Source organism: Platalea leucorodia, assembly GCF_965183815.1.
Source record: "Platalea leucorodia genome assembly, chromosome: 6".
Taxonomy (NCBI): Eukaryota; Metazoa; Chordata; class Aves; order Pelecaniformes; family Threskiornithidae; genus Platalea; species Platalea leucorodia.
In genome coordinates, this window is record NC_138828.1 from 15,169,109 (window position 1) to 15,189,988 (window position 20,880).

General features: G+C 39.3%; 1 protein-coding gene across 14 annotated transcripts in view; it reads left to right on the plus strand.

The window, feature by feature from the left end:
• The first annotated feature begins 293 nt into the window (after nucleotides 1-293).
• The window catches only part of USP38 (ubiquitin specific peptidase 38), a 43,533-nt gene continuing 22,946 nt past the window's right edge, over nucleotides 294-20,880 (plus strand). For 10 of the 14 annotated variants that reach the window (XR_014228574.1, XR_014228575.1, XR_014228576.1 and 7 more), the window contains exons 1-9: nucleotides 294-1,041; nucleotides 2,050-2,185; nucleotides 7,529-7,658; nucleotides 7,889-7,990; nucleotides 10,797-10,955; nucleotides 12,054-12,247; nucleotides 12,802-12,895; nucleotides 13,747-13,853; nucleotides 14,954-16,304. Coding sequence is in view for 8 of the 14 variants with exons in the window: in XM_082315816.1 (XP_082171942.1) it covers nucleotides 357-1,041; nucleotides 2,050-2,185; nucleotides 7,529-7,658; nucleotides 7,889-7,990; nucleotides 10,797-10,955; nucleotides 12,054-12,247; nucleotides 12,802-12,895; nucleotides 13,747-13,853; nucleotides 14,954-16,304 (2,958 nt within the window). In the remaining 6 variants the exon portion in view is untranslated. Of the gene's footprint in view, nucleotides 1,042-2,049; nucleotides 2,186-7,528; nucleotides 7,659-7,888; nucleotides 7,991-10,796; nucleotides 10,956-12,053; nucleotides 12,248-12,801; nucleotides 12,896-13,746; nucleotides 13,854-14,953; nucleotides 16,305-16,809; nucleotides 17,596-17,623; nucleotides 17,912-20,880 lie in introns of those variants that run through there. The other 4 variants (XR_014228577.1, XR_014228578.1, XR_014228579.1 and 1 more) reach the window with 4 other exon arrangements.

The following is a 20,880-nucleotide window of genomic DNA, read 5'->3' on the forward strand; positions in this document are numbered from 1 at the left end:
TGGCCGGCGCCTCAGCGAAAGGCGGGCGTGCGGCGGCCGGCTGGCGCATGCGCGGTGTCTCGCCGGCCCCGACTTCCTGTTTGCGCCGCTCCGCTTCCGGGTCGGTGGAGGGAGCGTTCGGCGGTCGCCCCCGGGGCCGCGGCGCTGCCTTAGCCGGGGGAGCGGGGCCGCCGCCGCCGCCCGGGCGAGGGGCGGGCGGGAAGGAGCGGCGCGGGAGCGGCGGCCGCCGCCGGCGGGGCGGCATAGCGCGGCGGGGCGGGGGCAGGGCCGCGGGGAGGCGGCGGCGGCGGCCTCCGCCGAGGCCTGGGCCGGCCCGCCGCCGCCGCCGCTCGGCCGATGCGCCCGGAGCGCCCGCCATGGACAAGATCCTGGAGGGGCTGGTGAGCTCCTCGCACCCGCTGCCGCTGAAACGGGTGATCGTGCGGCGGGTGGTGGAGTCGGCGGAGACGCCGCTGAGCCAGGCGCAGTGCCGCGCCATGTTCGCCCTCAGCACCCGGCTGGTGCTGCAGGGCCCCGACCCCTTCCAGCGGCAGGTGGGCCGGCAGGTGCTGGAGGCCTACGGCCGCTACCACCGCGCCGAGTTCGAGGCCTTCTTCAACCGCGGGCTCGTCCTCGGCCTCCTGCAGCGCGGCTACGGCGAGCTGAGCAACCGCGACCCCGCCATCCTCGACTACATCCAGGCGGGGCTGCGCCTCATCATGAGCTGCCCCTCGGTGCTGGAGCTCTTCGAGCTGCTGCAGGTGGAGGCGCTGAGGCTGGTGTGCGAGCGGCCGGCGCCGCCGCTCTGCGCCCGCCTCTGCCAGCTGCTGGGCGACTTCCCCCAGTGCCTGCCCCGCGGTAGGAAGCTCTCCCTCGCCTTCTGCCAGCAGCTGGTGCGCAGCATCGCCCACTTCCAGAGCCAGGGCAGCCGGGAGGCCGAGCTGCGCCTCTACGTCTCGCAGGTGACTCAGGTCAGCGGGCTGCTGAGGAGCGTCTGGAAGGCCGAGCCCGACACGCTGCTGCCCTCCCTGCAGGAGCTCTTCGCCGTCATCTCCGCCGCCGGTGAGCGCCGGGCGCCGGGGAGCGCGGCCCGGGGCCGGCGGGGAGGCGGGAGGGGCGGGGGGTAACGCGGGCGCCTGAGGAGAGCGGCGGGAAGGCACAGCCCTCCCGCCAGCGCCCCTCGCTTTGCAGGCGTTGCCCTGGAACCCTTCCTTCCTCGCCCAGGTACTAAAATGCAGCTTTTTGGCCGTCGAGAAAGCAAAGCTTCCCCCCCCCCCAGTAAAAAAGCTAGAGGGGAAACGGTCATTTGTTTCACGGTTTTTGGAAAAACTCCTGTTGCAGTGCTTTAAATGATGTACTGGAACAGAGTTTTGGGCATCCCTTTAAGAAAAACTAAAACTCTCGGTATCAAAAGTTACTCTTCCTCCTTGCTTCCTCCAGAGGGGCACCTTAGGTCTTGGAACTGTTTAGTCTACAAAACTGGGGTATGTGTAAAAGTTGGGTATCATAGGAAGGATTCACTGCCTGGGTAATGTAGATGCAATTGTAAATATCTTCTTTCTGACCTCAAAAATCTATGAAGTACTGTATTAACTCACATTGGAAAGTCCCTTTGTTGTTGAGGCACCTGGGAGACTTAACATTATATTTTGCTGTAACCGGTGTGGTTAGCAGACAGTTGTTGAGATAGCGCATGGTAAATATAAGCTGCATTGGATCCCTAGGCTTAACATCAAGTATGATAAACAGTTGTATGGTACTTCTTTTCAGGAAAAAAACTCATTTCTCAGTTCCGTTGAGGGTGGAGGAGGAAGTTGGCAGATTGTCACTTTCTTGCATGGATGTTAGATGAACAAAAGGAGTTTGTAATTCAGTGCTATTCATTGTCCTTAATCCATTGAAACTTTTAAATTTTGTTTTGGTTTGTGATGACAGAATGATAGATTTAGGATAGACTCATTGTCTCAAAACTTCACAACTGTAGTGAAGTTCTAGGATAGAAGATAAAGCATATTTTTTCTGTGGGGTTTTCTGTTTCGTTTCTTACATTGTCATGTTCAATGATTACAGATACTTCATTCGAACCTTCTGTTGCACTGGCAAGTCTTGTGCAGCACATACCATTACAGATGATTACAGTACTCATAAGGAGCCTTACTACAGATCCAAATGTGAAGGATGCAAGTATGACTCAAGCTCTGTGCAGGTACTGTATTTCATTGTAAAGGGGGGGAAAGTCTTTTTTTCTTATTCTTGCCTTTTTTGAAGTTATTTGTCACTTAGGTTCCATTAAAAAAAAAACCCAAACAAGCAAAAACCATAAAAAAAAACCCCAAACTTTAAAAATGGTAATCTAAGTTACTCTGTTTAGCATGTTAAGGTAATATATATTTATGATGCTATGGGTATTACTGGCATGGTTTCAGTTTAAGGTTGCTGCCTTCATTGCTAATGTGGCTTCCTTCTCATGCTTTGCTAGGGTGGATGAAGAAGAGGGTTAAATAGAAACTAAGAGGAAGCCGGCTGTGTTCCTTTTAGATGACATCTTATGTTTAGATCTCCCACCTTATGGGAGATGGCATAAATAGGAAACTTCACGGGGTTTACAATCAAGCTGAGAAACAAGGCCTTGTTTTCAGAAGATCAACCTTTCTGCTTTTCCAGGAAGCAGAGTGGTGCTCTCACATGATTGTCTTACCCTGTCTTACCCATCATCTCCTCCTCTGAAAAGAGGAGGTGGTTAGAAATGAGTTTTACTGCTTAGTTTTGAGGGGTTTTTCTGCTTAGATATCTTCATGGCTTTTTAGTAGTAGGGGACAGCCTCTATTTCCATGTTTACTCAAGCCTCCAGAGGTTTTTTGGATGTTCTTTGAATAACAGAAGAATAGGAATCACATAAAAACAATTGCATATTATGCTTATTGTCGCTCATCTAAACGTGTAAACATTGAGATTAGTAGCACTGGTAACAGGCCGTGATTCAGATTGCAATATTGGTTATTATCTTCAGATATGTGAATAATAGTGATGCAGAAAGATGACAACAGGAGAGAGACGAAGACCTTTTGAAGTTCTTTGAATTATTTTTTTTAAAGCCTGTGGAAGAAGCTGTTACTGAGCACTGAAGGGTAGAAAAATGAGTAAAGCAGTTAAACAAGAGGCTGTTAGAAATTTGTATTGTTTAAAAAAATTACTTTTTAAAAGTCTTTCAACTAAAAGAATTTAATTTTTTAACTACATCCATTTGAGTGTAGTGTAATACTTAGACATTCATGCAGTGTAGCACTTGCATGTGTTGGTGAAATACTGAGGGTTTTTTCACACTGAAAGCATTCCTTGTATTTACATTAAATTGAGAAGCTGTATTTCATTTGAAAACATAATTAATGAGAAGAAGCAGTAGCATTAATATTGTAACCTGGGGTAAGACACATTCTTTAGGGACTTAGAAAGAATCTGCTTGACTGAACAGATTTTTAACAAAGCTGTGTACCCAGTCCAGAATTCAAAGCTGGGAAATTCAGAAGGATTTGTGCATGCTAATAATTTGCTAGTAATGTGCTAGTGATTAATTTTCATGTTAGTGTAATTTTAACATTTATGTTGTATTACCTGCTTCAACACAATGTGATCGTATAGTTGTGGCTTTCAAACGGCTTCTCTGTATGCCTCTGCTTAGGGAAGTAATGCGGTGCTGAGCTTTGGGTATAACAGGAGCTGCTATTATCAACTAAGTGTTCTTTCTTAATACTAGATGTGTGGTGGGTTTTTTCCTCTTGTTTTTGAAAGGGCAGTGCAATCTTAGTTGCCTTGTTGATTCTTTGAAGTGATAACTTGATTTTAAAAGACTCTAGTTCTGTTCCATGGAACTAACTTTCTGGGTATCCCCTGTTATTTTGGTTTGTAGATACTCCCATGTCAACACTGTATCCAGTTTCTTTTTTTACCTCTAGCAACCCTGTGCAGTAATTACTCTCTTCTGGCTTAGAGGAGTAATTGTAAAGAGGATAATGCAGCTGGAATGTCTGGAGCACCAAATAACAATGTTGTCATCAGGCTTGCATCATTTCCGGGAGATGCAGAACTCCAGGCACAACAAGATCTCCTGATGAGAGTCGGTAGAGCTTTGGTGACTGCAAATTAGAGACCTTGTTGCTCACTTCCTAAGGATAACTTTCATGATGCTGCAGAGTCTGTCTAAAGTTGACCACAGATTAGTAAATAATGTGTAATTAGAGACTAATAAATTGAATCTGTTCAGTAGGGGGTTAATATAACACAGGTTCATATAAGAAAGGGTGCTTGCTTTTTGGCATCATTGAGCTGTTCTTAATTGGCTCAGCTGTTTCATGAAACCTTACCTGAAGCATTAGTGAGAAAAAGCAGAAAATTGTTGAATCTCTTCTAGGATATAGGGTTACTTTAAGGGTCTACTTCAGAGGTCTCAAAGGAAGTTGACTGCCTATACTTAGTATCCCAATAAGTATAATGCTTGTTTGCACTTTAACCCAAGTATCTTTGTTAAGAGAAACTGAAAATTTTACTAAAAAAAACTCCACCTGTGCCCAGGCCCTTTGCCGTGTTGGTAAAAATGTAAAATATTATAAAAGATGTTAAATTTTTGGGGGGAGTGCCTGGTAGTCTGAGTATCTTCTGTTGTTGTTGTTCTGTTTTTTTCTAATCTGGAGGATTTGCGCCTGAGCTGCCAGATTCTTTGTCTGATGTGGCTAAGAAGATATTTTTGTGAAAGAAGTTACTGTCTGATGTTCCACAGATAAATTTTTTTCTATCCAGAGATACTAGAAATACTGTCCTTGTTAGGCACATATGGATAGCAGACCTGCTCATTTTAGGGTGATATGAGGTGGAATGTCCTCTTGAGGCCTTTAAGGTTCTCCTAATGTGATCAAACACAAAAAACATCCTCTGTGTTTTTACTCATGATCATCATGTCCTATATTAATATCTGCCTTTGTATTAAAAATGCAGTCATTGATTGCAACAGAGCAGGAGCCAAGTAAAGGCAATGCAGAGGGGATTTAGTAACCAAAATGTCTAATCTTCACCTAGCAGATCTCAGATTTGATGCTTTTTAGGACAGTCTCAAGCATGTCTGCAAGTTTACTTCTGTTTCCTCTTCTAGCTTTTGTTTCTGCTCTTAAGAGTGTTGACTCTCCTTTTAAGAGCAGAAACAGATTTTAAGGATGGGAATTCTATCTGTATCAGTTACACAGAGAATGAGACTTCTCTTTACAAGGTTAGTCAACTGAAATGATAGCCATTGTCCTATTAGTAACAATGTTGAATGGTTTAGTAGTTAATTACGCTGACTAGAGATGGCACAGGATGGCCCATCACATAACCAGAGTAATGGGATGGAACACGGGAAGCCCCATCTCCCACCCAAAAGCACTGTTTTTCACTTGGACTTTGTGAGTCAGTGTGGTTGAAAGTGCACGTAGTATAAAGATGGTAATTGGATATTTTAGAACAGTGGTTCTAATGTAGGGCTCTACAGAATACTCTTTACTTGTCTAAAAAATTAATTAAGGAAACCAAATATATTGTTGTTAGGCTTAAATTAACTGTGCAGGTGTTCGTGCCACTGCTGAAAAATACCAAGCCTACAAATTGGGAGGGGCAAGGTTTGAAGAAGATAGGACTATGAGGTTTGGGACCTATTTTTGGGTTAAGGTTAATTCTTTGCAGGTAAAAGCAGTTTTGGCCTACTTTTTTGATTCCCCATTTTAGAAAGTATATGGAAAGGGTCCTCAGAATAAACATGTTTCAATTTAACATCTTGATGAAATGAGAGCTTTGTGTAAATTCAGAGCAGTGATTACGTTGCCATGTTTTTTACCACGTTTTTTTTGTACTAACATGGAAGCAACCCAGTAAGATCTGTGCTTGATTGTTAAAAAGGCAGTCCTAATGATTCCCTATTTTAGAGAAACCTTTGAATGTTACATGTGCAGATAGTACATAATTCCAAGATATATAAATTTTAGAATGTGTGTACTAACATTTTTCAGATCCAAATTGTAAACTCTGTGTAACTTTTAGGTTGTTTATGGTAATACAGCATGCTGAGAATGTACCTCTGGTGTTGCTGAAGACACTGGTTTTCTTTTTAGTTTGGAATCTGAGGACTGAAACCCTGATTTCAGTCTGTTTGGAGCTCTTTTAATCTCCAGGAAGAAAGTAGGGGCTGATAGTTTTGCTTCAGATTGATATACACTCACTATGCCCATTTGTAGTGATAGGGACTATTTATTAGGCTGGTTACTTGTAACCTGTTCAGTTCTGTGCTAGAATTTAGCCTCTTAAAATAATTAATCTGTATGAGGAGCTTTTTCAGAAAAGTAGTAAAGAAATATACTTCTAACTTCCTCTTTTCATTGAATTACAGAATAGAATCATAGTGTTATGTAGACTGAGCGGAGCCTTTGGAAGTCATCTGGTCCAATCCTGCTTGAAGCAGGGCCAGCTTCAAGTCAGGCATTGTTGCTCAGGGCCTTGTCCATTCAAGTTAAGAGCTTTCTGCAAGGATGGAGGTGCCTCAGCCTTACTGTATAACTTGTTTCAATGCCTGACCACCCTCGTGGTGAAAAATTTTTTCCTTCCGCTTAATTAGTGGTGCCTCATCTGGTTTGAAGAAGGGGATGTTGCAGACAACTAATGAAAATCCAAAATATTGCCAAGTAAAATCTCAGAAGAACAAAGCCTAAATTTCACGTTTTAGCTGGTACTGCCTTACAATATCGTCTGTGTCTTAGAATGGCTTCAACTAATCTGCCTGTCTGCCTTAAGTATCAGTGTAAGTTGTCTATTAATTTAGAAGGATAGAATACCCCTATTTTCCGTTGCTGATATTTCACTATATTTTCTAGACACAGCTAAAGTCCCTTCACTTTCCTTTTTCTTAGCTGTAGTGAAACTCTTCCTTTTGGTGCACATGTAGACCCCAGGCTGCTGATAGCTATTATAAGATCCTTATAACGCCTGCTGCAATGTATGTAAAATTACTAAATTTCACCTTTTTAACTGAGAATATTTGAGTTGGCTTCCAGGAATGTAGTTCTAAGTTCAAGAGGCTTCCTCTTCAAATTTAAACTTTAATAGTTGGCTTTGGTCTGGTTTGGGGTAAAAGGTGTAGGAGGGGAGGTTCCCAGGTACTGGCACTTTTTCACCTTCAGTAGTAAGTTTTTACCACAAAAAAAAAAGTTAGCTGAATGTCAATAAAACCAGGGTTCATATTCGTAAATAACAAGTAGCAATAATACAATATTTATATGCTTATGTATTTCAGGGGGAGGGGTGTATTTACTTTTAATGTATTAAATAGATCATTATTAATTACAGAGTTAAATGACTTGAGATATAATCAAAATTATTTTACTACTTACCTAACATTCTTGCATTACTTCTTCTGAGTCTCTGTGTAAGTGTGTAACTATCTGGGTAATACAGAGGATCTTTTTGTTGAGGTTAGAATTAGTGGCATATTGGTTGTTTTGTTTTATTTTTTTATTTTTCATTAATCTTTCAGAATGATTGACTGGTTGTCCTGGCCTCTGGCTCAGCATGTGGAAACATGGGTGATTGCACTGCTGAAAGGACTGGCCGCAGTCCAGAAATTTACCATCCTCATTGATGTCACTCTACTTAAGATTGAATTGGTATGTTGGAAAAGAACATTCAAAATTGAAGGAGAGGGAAAGGAATTTGTAACAGCTATGCAATTGCATAGCATCTTTGTATTGCAGCAGATATTATCTTACTATTCTGCAAAGATTATGTAAATATATCTATAGTTTTCAGTTTCATGTAATGATTCTGTATGTTTCAAATGGTTGTGGATTTGGAGATCTGTTTACATTTTTACTGAAATAAATGTGGGTTTTTTTAGGTCTTTAATCGACTTTGGTTTCCTCTAGTGAGGCCTGGTGCCCTTGCTGTCCTTTCCCACATGTTACTTAGTTTTCAGCATTCTCCAGAAGCTTTTCATTTGGTAAGTTACTAAATAAATGGTTTTCAATTCTCTGAGATGTCATTCACGTGTGATTTCTAAAGTGGGTGTAAAGAGTAACAGAATTGATGCACTTGGATTTCCTCTTTGTTTCAAGGTTCCGGAATCAGATTTCTGTGGTTCACAGACCACTAGGCTTTCTAACTTCCAGGTTCAGCCACTTAATCTGTAACTGGAAACGAGCGTTGTTCTTCCTGGTATGTACGTATTTCTGGCACTAGTATCTGGGCACCGCATTCTATCTTTGACCATATGCTTCTGGAAATCCATTTTATGTGGTGTGAAGCCTACTGATAAAGTTGGGCTGCAAGCAGACTGCAAGCACAACTATTTGGGGAAAAGAGATAACTGGTTATCTGCTAGAAATAACCTGGTCAGCCTGGATAGGTACGTGAGATCAAGAAGTACTTCACTTTAACAAAGCTACACTATCTATATTTCAATGTACATATGGGCAAACTGAACGATACTATTTTTAATGGCCACGCTTCAAAATGCAGTTCACCAGTTCAAGTGGTAGATACTAGGGTATGATGGTGACTGCTCGTATTAGTACAGCAAGATGTATAGTGCCTTCCCTGTTCTCATACTCAGAATTTAGCTTAAAGTTTAAGTGAAATATAGGTCTTTCAGACTTAACCATAGTAACAGCCTGGCACACTGTTTCTCTAAGCTGTCCCCAAGGCTCTTAGGCCTGAAGGGATCACAAACCCTTTGATTAGTGTAAGAGTAATTGCCTTATGCCTGTTACACTGTTTTTTAGTGATGAAAGTCTGAAGTTTCTCTCTCCTCCCTCCGCTGCCCTGATCTGGGCCCAGGACAGAAATTTGAGTCATACATGAAAGAGCCAAGTAGTCTCGAATATGCTCAAAACATAAATATTTCATATATTTACTGTCTTGCTTTTCTTCTTTGTTCCTGAGAGAGACAAAACATTCATGAGAAAAATGTAAACTATGGAAGACTTATTCTAGAAATAGGCGTTTGCTTTAAGAAGGAAAATTTCTACCATAGGCTGCATGCAGTACTGCATAAACATCTCTGTAGGACTTCGTGACCATTTTCCCCTCCATTTTAAACAACCTTTTTTTGCTATCATTTTTTGAGCTACTGCTGTCATTTAGTATCCTGTAATATTTTCCTGCTCTTAAACTACTTGTTTACCTTTTTATAATAAATGATCTGAATGTAAAATGGTTACATGCACATTTGATAAATATAAATGAATTTATTTTGCAGTGCATCTGAGTTAACGTTCCCCTTCCCTATGCTTGAGCATTGTTAGCATAAATGACTTTGGTTTTTTATAGAAGAACACTCTGTCTTACACTTATGATGGAGAAGTTATGATGTGTACTATGGAATTCTAAAATCCACTGATGTATAAAATTTTAAATCAACCTCAAGCCAGAAGTGATACTTCTGTATGTATTCAAAGTATAACTTTCAGTATCATGCAGCATGCTGTAAGTAAGAATTTGGCTCTCAATTTGAGACAGCTGAGAACCTGTACTTTTGCTATTCTTCTCATGTGCTTTGTCTGTGCAAAATTATCATCTTGGATCTACTTTATACAAATCTCATTCTTGGAGCCCAATAGTTACTTTCTCATTGTTATGTACCCACATATACAAAGTGAAAGAGGGAAGTTTTTCATTGCAACTTTCACTATTGACTCTGTAGTACATTGAACACTTAATCTTGGTGTTTTCATTTTTAAACAGTGGATATCTTGCTTACCAAAAGAGTAGGGTTTGTTTCTCCAAGATGTAAAAATGTTCCTTATGCTTAAGAGAACATGGCCCTGGCCGATTTTACTTCGGTGTTTTGAAGTATATTAATTCTTCCTAAAATTACGATAGTCTTATAATTTCTGTTCTGTATTTCATGTCTTTACTACCAAACAATTTGTAAGCTAATTTGTGATGAGAAATGTTTCCATCCACTTCTTTCACAGTTAATCCATTTTTATCACTTGGAAATGGACAGACGTGTCTAAAATATTTTGTTTCTGACTGAGAAGTCTCTACTCTTTGGGACTGCATTGAAATAACTTTCTCTTGGTGTTTTAAGACTAATATAAAAAAAAGTCTCATGCATGTAAAAATACAGACTGAGCTGCACTGAAGAAGGGGAAGGAGATGGAGTAAACATTTCTGATTTATACTCAATTTAAAATAGTAATGAATCTGAACTGATCATCAAACAGATTACCATATCTGTGGTAAGCTTTTTTAGCTCGTAGTAAATTACTGTCTTGGTTTATTGAGCCTAGCTCCCTCACTAGGTGGAGCTATGAGCCAGTTTCTGTCTTGTAAACTGAACTAGCATAAATGTGTTCATTGGCTTCAGATCTCCAAGCATTAGATTCTGTTTAAGGAAAATTGAGAGGTTTGTTTTAAAAACTATATCCATTAAATTAGAACAGGATACTGCACTGTTAGTGGTGGTACAAAAGCAAAATGTTTGCTGTTAATATCCTTAATAAGATGAGTACTTTGGACACTTGACTGTTTAAAATCTTAACATACATTTTCTAAGTTCATAAAGTTCCAAAACTTGATATGTGAGCTAAAGAGGGCACTGAATAATTAACTGTGCTGTTTGAAAATTCTCATGAGTAGAGAGTGATGTGTGTTTTTCAAGTCATTGTTTCTCAACCACTTCTTATTTAAGAACAAAAGGTCCCCTGTCATTTGGCATGTGTAAAAAAGTAAAGTCGTTTGTGGAACAAAAACTGGAAAAATACCATTAATGCCCCTTTTGTTTGTTTGTTTTTCCTATTCAGATTGTTCCGCATGTGGTCAGTTTGGTTCACTCCTTCAAAAGAGATGGCTTACCTTCCAGTACAGCCTTTTTGATGCAGTTGACTGAGTTGATACACTGTATGATGTATCATTATTCAGGATTTCCAGAGCTCTATGAACCCATTCTGGAAGCTGTTAAGGTATATTAGGACTATTAAGAGGGTGGAATGTTTTTGTTTTGTTTTTCCTAAATAGGAAAGCTATAATCCTGTAGATATAAATTCTTTAGAACTTTCTCTGGGAGAAAAGAGCTAGCTACATAATCTAAAGTCAATTCTAACTGTGTTTGGAATATGCTAGAAAAATTGTCCTGAGTGCATGATATGATTATAGAAGGCTTTAAGAAAAGCCTGAAATGAGATCCTTTATTAAAAGCTCGGTCTAATTTCTTAAGCCTCATGTACCTATTTTTGTGAGGTTTATTCTAGGCATTTCATTTCAACCCAAGCTAGAAACTGTAACTCTTCAAATATAAGTTCAGAGCGCTGATAGAATTGAAGTAGGTTCTGAGGAGTACTTGGCATGGTGTTCATTTCTGGCTGGCTCCAAAACACCATTGTGAAGCACTACATCTTAATACTGCAGTCAGTATTGCATGCCTATGTGGGTAAAGGATGCTCGCCTATGCTGTTTCAAAGCAAAATTCAGCTTTTTTAGAAAAATAAGTGCATAATGCACTTAAAAATAAATTTAAAAAACCCCAAAACAACACCCCAAAACAAATAAAGTGGAAAAAAATACAAGACCAAAAAAAAAACCCACAAAAAAACCCAATTGGGTATTAGTGCCTGATTTTATAGCAGTAGTATTGCAGTTAAATGTTTTAATGCTTATAAAGCCCCTATCAATTTAATTTTAAGTATTCTGGGCTTTATTCTTTCATTCTTACATTTTGATTTGACAGAGCAGGAATGTATTTCTAGCAGAACAGAGGATGCTTTAGGGGTCTATTAAAGCTTGAAATTTGAGAGGTAGTTTCTGGTGGCAGAAAGGATTCTGTGAATATGCTGCTCAAAGGTGACACCAGCCCCTTGTTCCTGCAATTTTAGACTTGGATAAAGAAACCTTTCAAGAAGAGGGCATGGCGGGGGGGGGGGGTATCTTCTAAGCTGTCAGGGATAGCAACACCCTGAAGGAGAATATGGGAACAAGTGAAGGTTTAAGACTGCTGAATGGCAGGACCTATTATAAAAACAAATACAAAAACCTACTAAGTGTGTTAAATGTTTCTCTTGTAGGATATGCCCAAACCTACTGAAGAGAAGATTAAGTTGATTCTCAATCAGAGTGCCTGGACTTCTCAATCCAGTTCTTTGCCATCTTGTTTATCTAGACTTTCTGGAAAATCTGAAACTGGGAAGACAGGTCTAATTAATCTAGGAAATACATGCTACATGAACAGTGTTATTCAGGCACTGTTTATGGCTACAGAGTAAGTCCTTTTCAACAGCTCTTTGCATTGCAAATTAACTATTGCAGTTGTTGTATTCTTGCTTTTCACAGGATATTATCATGTCCTGGGGTCTCTCAGCTTGCTAGAGCTGGGTTGGTTTCTTTGCACTCAGTTACTGATTGCACTGTTAAAAGTGCAGCTCTGTGCAACTGCAATTTTAGCCATTAAAAATCCTGATTCCTCTGTCCAGTGTCAAACGACAAGTCCCTTTTTCCTCACTGTCCTTGTTCCCTTCAGTATTATAAAAGTTTATGGTGATGCTTTTGTTATAATCCGGAAGCTATTGAAAAAAAAAAAAAAAGTCTCTCTATAACCCATTCTCACACATTTAAATGTTTAAAGAAATAGGGTTTTTGCAGTATTAGTTCCTGCTGTACAGTAGTTTTGCATCTGCACTAGAACAGAATCCAGATATTAAAAGGAAGTGTTACATGTTTTGCTTTCTTTCAAACTGAAGTAATACCCTGAGCTGGAATGATAACTGTATTGTTAGAAATCTAGCAAGGAAACTAATGTCTATCTCTTTTTTTCAGTTTCAGAAGACATGTTTTATCTCTGAATCTAAATGGGTGTAATTCACTAATGAGAAAATTACAGCATCTTTTTGCCTTTTTGGCCCATACCCAGGTATGTCAGTTTATTTCATCTGCTGCTTTTAAGCCTAGATCGATACACCAAAATTTAGGAACAAACATGATCCCATGGGAGTCCTCTTGAGTATATTAAAAATATGATAGATTTGTAGGGGAATGAATTTGCCTCCAAATGTTGAGATGGTGTGGATGGACTTAGAGAAATCTGTATTTCATAAGTGGAATATCTTGGCATTGTGTTTTTTTTATAAATGGGCAGTAACAGGTTTTCTTTCAGAAGCCAAAAGGAAAAAAATCAAGTAAGACCTGACTTAATATACAAGTTGGCTTTATGTAACTTTCTAGGATAAACTGTGACTTTCTGCAGTGATTTTTACACTAAATTTTATTGTAGTTCAAATTCTAAAGTGAACTTTATTAAATGTTCAGAATATTTTGCTAGTGCTAGAAAGACATAGATGCTTTTGTTCTCTGATTAATAACAGTAAACTTCTTGTGAAGGGTATGAGGCTGGATCACCTTAAAAATAAATTGGTACTTATGAAATACTGGTGTTCTTCTGAAGAAAGAAAACATTTTTTTTTAAGCTTGCCAGCAAGAACAGTAACTGCTATTATGCATAACATCTGGTTTACACTCACTACACATTTAATATTTGCCTGCAGGATCCACTGCTTTTATCTTTGTACTAGAGTTGATTACTACAAAATTAATGACTCTCTCTTCCTATGATTTAGTTGTTTAAATGTTTATGTGCACCATGTGTTTCATACAGTTCCTCTAGAATAATGTAGTACAAAGTTCAGTGGTCAGTATCAAAATAACATAACCAATTTTTTAAGTAGTTCTTATGTAACCTTGTCTGTCCCTCTCTTATGTGAACAGAGGGAGGCATATGCTCCTAGAATTTTCTTTGAGGCTTCCAGACCACCATGGTTCACCCCTCGATCCCAGCAGGATTGCTCGGAATATCTCAGATTCCTGCTAGACAGGTACAGTTACTGTGCCATTATTGGGAATGAATCTACAGTCTTACCACATAATGCTGAACTCTTAGGAGCAGTCATGTAAAAGTTCCACTGCATGAGTGGGGACCAGGAATTTTGGGCCTCATTCTTGGCTGTCTCTGGTTTTCTGTATGGTCTATGAAACACTTTTCATGGGTTTAATCTGTGGTAAAGTCTGGATACCATCTTGTATCCACATCATTTAAAGCAGGTTATAGTGGTAGTAATGTTCCATTTTTACAAATCTAAATTTGGGTGCTATGTTAGAGTCATGGTCCCGTTGTAAAATTTATGTGGTTGCTGAAAGCAGTTTAGTCGGGCATCTGGAATTTCTTGTTGGTGGAGACAGCTATATTTCATACAGGTCAGGTAAGTCATAGAGATGTACGTGCATTTGTAACCAGTTTAATAAACAAGCAAATTAACTGTGGCACAGATAAAACAAGACTGCCTAAATTTATTAGTAGCCTTCTTTTAACTTTAGCTTGCTGAGATGTGGCTTAAGCAATATTGCTTTATGACACATTCCACTTCTGGAGAAGTTTATCTCAATAGTGAAATAGTGTTCTTCCTGCCGCCCCGTCTTGGGTTTCTTTTTTGGTTTGGTTTTTCTTGCTGTAGTTTCTTAACTTTCTTGGCTACAAAATCCTGACCTTTTCTTTTCTTTGGAAATAGTCTGGCACTAGATAAATAGCTACTTGTTCTCTTACAAAATCTGACATACAGAACCAGTCAACTGGAGAACTGATTTATTAAGATAATGTAATGGTAAATAAAAACTTTGTTATGTTTTTTAATACTAGCCAGTTCTCTCAGTATATGCATTGTGTTCTGTTATATATAATGAAATCCACATTAAATACATTTGTGCTTCTCTCATACTCTGTTTTGGATAGTACTGGCCTGTATGGTTCTGCTTGCTTATAGAAAAAAAAAAATAACAGAAAGCTTTTTTAATGTAAGACATTTCTAGCCACTTAACATCTATATTTTTTAGCATAACTGGAAAAAAAGTCTGAAATGGTGCAGCAGTATCTGTTTGGAAAATAGCCCAGCTACTTGGATTTATTTTTCTTTGTCTTCAGGCTGCATGAAGAAGAGAGAACCTTGAAAGCACTGTCTTCAGCAAAGACTTCTGAAAGTATAATGAATGAAGAGTCCCAGACACAAGAACCTGCCCATAAAGCACAAGTGTTTGCTGAAGCACCTTGTAGGGGAAGTGAAGAAAGAACTCTGATAGAGAAGATGTTTGGAGGAAAATTGAAGACTACTATATGCTGTTTGAACTGCAAAAGTATGTCTCAAAAGGAAGAAGCTTTCACAGATCTCTCTCTGGCTTTCTGTCCTCCAACTTCCTTGGAGAACGTTGGCCCAAAATCTATGGAACGTTCTGAAGTGAAAGATGACTATGTGGTGCAAACGAATACTTTAGCAGCTAGTCCTGCTGGAGAAACACCTCTCAATAATTTGCAAGTAAATGGTGGATGTGACACAATGATGAGTGAAGGAACCATGAAAGATATTTCTACTGAGCCAAACTCCGAGAATACTACAAATTCTGAACTGAACAAAGTTCAAGATAATAGGGATATGTCTCAGAGGCTAGTAGGTAAAAACACCCTGTCAGTTACAGACTTACTGAATTATTTTCTGGCACCTGAGATCCTCAGTGGAGACAATAAGTATTATTGTGAAAAGTGTGCCTCTCTACAGAATGCTGAGAAAACTATGCAAATCGTTGAGGAACCGGAATACCTCATTCTCACTCTTTTGAGATTTTCATATGATCCAAAGTGTCATATAAGGCGCAAAATCTTGGACAATGTGTCTCTGCCACTTGTTTTGGAGCTGCCTGTCAAAAGAGCAACATCCCCTCTAGCTGTAGTTTCGGGAGGTTGGTCTGTTGGTGTTGAGATTTCTGATACTGGAGAAAATCTTGCTAAAAAACTGAAGCCCTCAGGTGCTGATGAAGTGACCTGCCCACAATTGGTGCCCTACACGTTAAGCTCTGTGGTGGTGCATTCTGGTGTATCCTCTGAAAGTGGACATTATTATTCATATGCTAGAAATGTTACTGGGTCAGGGCCTTCAGGACTCTGCCACCAGTCTACGGCTCTTCCTTTAGTTTTTCCTCAGGATAAGTTGTTGACAGAGGAGAGTCCTTGTACTGTTGTAGAAAATGAGCTGGACACTGAGATGCCAAGAGAATGGTTTCTGTTCAATGACAGCAGAGTGACATTTACCTCATTTCAGTCAGTCCAGAAAATTACCAGTAGATTTCCAAAGGACACTGCTTATGTTCTGTTTTACAAAAAACAAAATAGCACCTGTGGCTTCAACACCAATTCGTCAAATGGACTCTGGGTAAATGGAGACCCTCCCCTACAAAAAGACCTCATGGATGCAATTACGAAAGATAACAAACTGTACTTGCAGGTAAGACGGAAATTGTATATGAAGAGTGGTCTCTGTAAAACTCACAAGAGACAGTCTAAAAGAAAAAAGTTAGCTTTTAAATATTCTGGTATATTAACCTTATAAATCACCAATCTTGCTTCCATCTTGATGTTGCTAGACAGGTTTCATAGTAAGGTTGTCACCATTAGATGGGAAGTGTCAAGGAAAATGGCTTAAACTCATTTTGGTTTAAATTTTTAGTGGAGATGCTCGTATAGGTTGTTTAACCACTTGTAATTCTATACAGGAGAGGCTTTTCAAATTGTTCTAATTTTCATTGCCTTTAATAAATTACAAGAGTAGATAAAGTATACTTAAAAACTGCCCAGTGGTATTCTTACTAGCCCATTTTCATTTGGAGTGAAGTTTTATTTATACAACTGTGCTTACCTAAATGCTAGAACCACTAAAATGAAGACTAGATGCTAGTGACTAGGTTCTGCTTTCCCTTCGCTGCCTGTTCTGCCTCCTTCTGTGGGACCAGCACTGCCAGCCGCACATTCCCTGTGCTCAGAGAATTTCACCTAGCTGTAGTCGCCTCCTTGATTGCTGTTACAAAAAACACTGTTCTCCACATTTCGGTATGGTTTGCTTTTGAGCATTGCTGCTACGTTTGGATGGTATAACAGTAAAAATGTGTTTTACCGTGTGTTCTTTGACAGGTTAAGCTGTTCCTGTAAGAATTCTAGAATTCTGCTCAAATTAGAAAAACTAGGTAAAATCAAGTTAGAAAAGAACAGCTGAATCTCACTGCGGAAAATCAATTAAAATAGCTGTGGGTATTTTACAAACATAAACAAAAGAACTGAGAGTTTAAATTGCAACTCTGCTGCTGTTGTCAGACTCTGTGGTTAAAGTGTTTGTTTAAATGCCACCTCTCCTCTTGACTGTACAGAGTAGCACAAAACATGGCTTCTTTAGCAGCAATCTCAGATTATAGAATAGTTTGGGTCGGAAGGGACCTTTAAAGGTCATCTAGTCCACCCCCCTGCAATGGGCAGGGCTATCTTCAACTAGATCAGGTTGCTCAGAGCCCTGTGCAGCCTGACCTTGAATGTTTCTAGGGATGGGGTGTCTACCATCTCTTTGGGCAACCTGTTCCAGTGTTTCACCACCCTCATGGTAAAAAATTTCTTCCTTATATCTAGTCTGAATCTACCCTCTTTTAGTTTAAAACCATTACCCCCTGTGCTGTCGCAACAGGCCCTGCTAAAAAGTTTGTCCCCAGCTGTCTTCTAAGCCCCCTTTAAGTACAGAAAGGCTGTGGTAAGGTCTCTTCGGAGCCTTCTCTTCTCCAGGCTGAAAAACCAGGGACACCAGCCGTGGAACCATGTATTAATAAATTGGGTCCGTCTGTTTCCCTCCTCTCAGAAGGGAGTCGCCTAGAACTATAACCATCTTTTCTTCCTCGTGGAGGTGGTTGTGAAGGCCTTTTCTTGGCAACACCTCTGGTGTGGATGGACCATCATCCACATCACCCATTGACTGGCCTCCCACATCCAGAGCCTCATACCTGTTGTACAGAGGCACCTGGGAAGGCAAGGAGGGAGTTTGCTGGCCACCCTGAGCGTGGACTTGCCTCCAAGGTAACGTCATGTTTTCAGTCAGAATTGTTGTGACTTCCATTGATGCATGAATGCTTTAGCTGTGAAATTTGAGACTGGAAGCCAGATTATTTTTTATTTTAGGTATATAATTACAGCAGCATCTAGGTAATTGGAAAGAAAATCGGTTTTAAGAACACAGCCTGAAGAGAAGTAGCACAACAACTACAGTGATATTGTAACCTTTATATGAAGCCAAACATTTAAAGGAGAAACAGCGTCAGCCACATAGAATATAAATCCTAGTAACCGTTCTTATTTGTGTGTTTTCCTGTTGAATCCAATGCTTGCAGTCACATATTTCAGTGTTATCGACAGGACAGGTGATTACCTGAGTATGCGTAGCAGAGGCTTTCTTCAAATCTGAAGAGATGTTTTAGCCTTATTGAACAAGGAACATTATCAGGATATTGAGAAAAAAAGTTGTTAAATAATGAGGTTGTTCTTAAATATGTTTCTCTGAATTAACATTTCAAGACCATTTTGATACAATTTCTGGAATACACGAAGTTAGTTACTTTAAGCTTTTTTAATACTGCTGTGTTCCTAGAACCAGTGAAAAATCAGTGTGATTTTATAAAAGTTAGTCACTTGGTGCATATACACAAATACTGCTTTTTGATAATCTTGCAGACTAAAGCTTTCTCTACAGAACACATAGCTGAAGTTACATAAAGCATACAGTCATTTTCTCTTATAGCTTAAAGGTGAAAGCCAAGTTAGTAGTTTCTTGAAAACCTTTCCTTTACAATTAAAAAAAAAAAATACAGTGTTCTCAAAATGAGAAAAAAAATATTTTCCAAGTATATAGTTCTTGTTTGGGTTTTAGTTGTTTTGTTTTTTTGTTCAATATATGAATCGTTTACCCACCTTTCAATTTTGGTTTCTTCAGTATTGGCTTTCTTTGTAGTGCTCTACTAATCTCAGGGTTGTTGAGATCCTGTCATTTTTTCAATTTAAATGAGGCTGATTAGAAATGCTCGGTTATTGTTTTTCTCAAATTAATATGAATATCGTGATTCACTGAATTATTGTATTTTTGAGAAGTCACATTTCACTGTTGTTCAGAGTTCTAAACTAGTATTTTTCTGCTAAGTGAAGAATATACTTTTCTGTCTTGAGAAAGCCTTTACTTTTTAGAAGAAACGTTCCAAAAAATCTGTAGCTTACTGCTTTTGTTTTACTATTGCATACCGGTTTACCACATGGTAAACTAAAATGTTTTCACTTTAAATAACAAAACCTGCAATATGGGTAGCTCCCACTCCAGTTAAAACAAATTAAAAATCCCATTCTGGCAACAAGTGGAAAGCAGGGGCGGATGCTTTGCATAATTCTCAGTCCAGAGAACTGTATTGACTATCAAGTTTTACTTACCTGGTTTAGTATTTGTTGGGATAAATATAATCAGCCTGAAAACATTCAACATTTTTTTAGAAACAAGGATATTTCTTGCAAAAATGCCAGTGCTGTATGCTACGCTAGAACGATTTAATGTAGGTTAATATTGATGAAGTCAATATATGCCTTGAGAAGAGAAAGAAATGTGCTCATTTAGCACAAACTACCGAACAAGAATAAAGCGTGAAAGATCTTAAACTGCTAAATAATTTAACTTTTAGCACTGAAGACACAAATAGTGTGTTGTTTTTAATACTAATACTCTATCAAGAAACTTTGATAATTGGATCACTGCTCCATATTTCTCTTGTGTGTGTCCATATATAGAGGGATACCTTATGTCCATTATAGAAAATGTTTTGTACACGGTGGCAGTGAAGCTAAGATTATGACTGAGGTTTATTCTGTTCTCAAGTGTTTGCTTTTGAACAGTATTTCTAAGTGGTTGACAAAAGCCGTGCTTGCATCTCATTTACACTTTGTACCAAACGTGATGCATGCCCCTAGAGCTGTGAGAGTCATCCCTTGCACACAAGTCACGTGCAAGGTACTGTGTTGTTGCTGTTCGTAGTAGCGCTTCTCCTCGTGGCTTGTCCCCTCTCTGTGAGGAAGCCTAGTGACAGCAGAACAAGCATACTGTTGCTCACAGTGTTGTGAAAGGTACGTAATAGAAGACATACGTAAAGTAATTTAGCTGCATAGCAATGCCAAAACCTCATGCTATTCAATAACTGCAGTAAGGCGAATTAAAGTAAATCGTGTTTCTAGCTAAATCTGGAAAAAAAATTCTTAGCTGTAAGTCTAGTGTTCTTTTTGTCTACAATTTTAAGTTTTCTGTTTAATATAGCATAACCTGCAAATCTATTGTTGATGCTTTTCTTTTCTTTTGTAGTACAGTTTGTTAGGTAAAACTCAGCTATTGGGGTCTAAGAGGTATAAAGTTGCCAGAAAACAGTTCCCTGGAGAGAGGAGAAAGAGGAAAGAGAGAGGGAGAAAGGAAAACCATTTTTGGTTTGGTACTGTGCTGCATTAAAACAAACATTTTTCTGAAATATTTCACACAAAAAAAAGAAAATCCAGCCTAGGTACAGTGTAGGGAGTCTCCCACTGTTTGATTTTGAGAAGAAATTCTCTTCTAAGCTAAACAGTTTTGCAGTGTAGTTTTTCAACTAAACAGGCTATTTGTACAAGGCCTGCTATTTTAATCAAAATTTTCTGTTGATACCTGGTACTATAAGCGAGTTCTTCATATTCTCTTGATATTTTTAGTAAACTTACTTAGTTTTTGATGTGTCTTATAGTTAGCAGATACATAAAAATCCATATAATGCTAGTGATAGCATGATACTGTCTTTCAGGAATACGGCCAGCGTATCTATGTAGACAATGTCCTCCAAATACCTTTTATATAATTTTGGAAATGAGCATGCATTTCAGTCCTTAGTAGTGTAAAATAGTTTCAAACTTAGGCTGTGTTTTTCTGAGAGGGCAGAGTAATTTAAACCCACAAGTACTATTTTTAGCACCTGTGAAAGTACATGGACAAGACT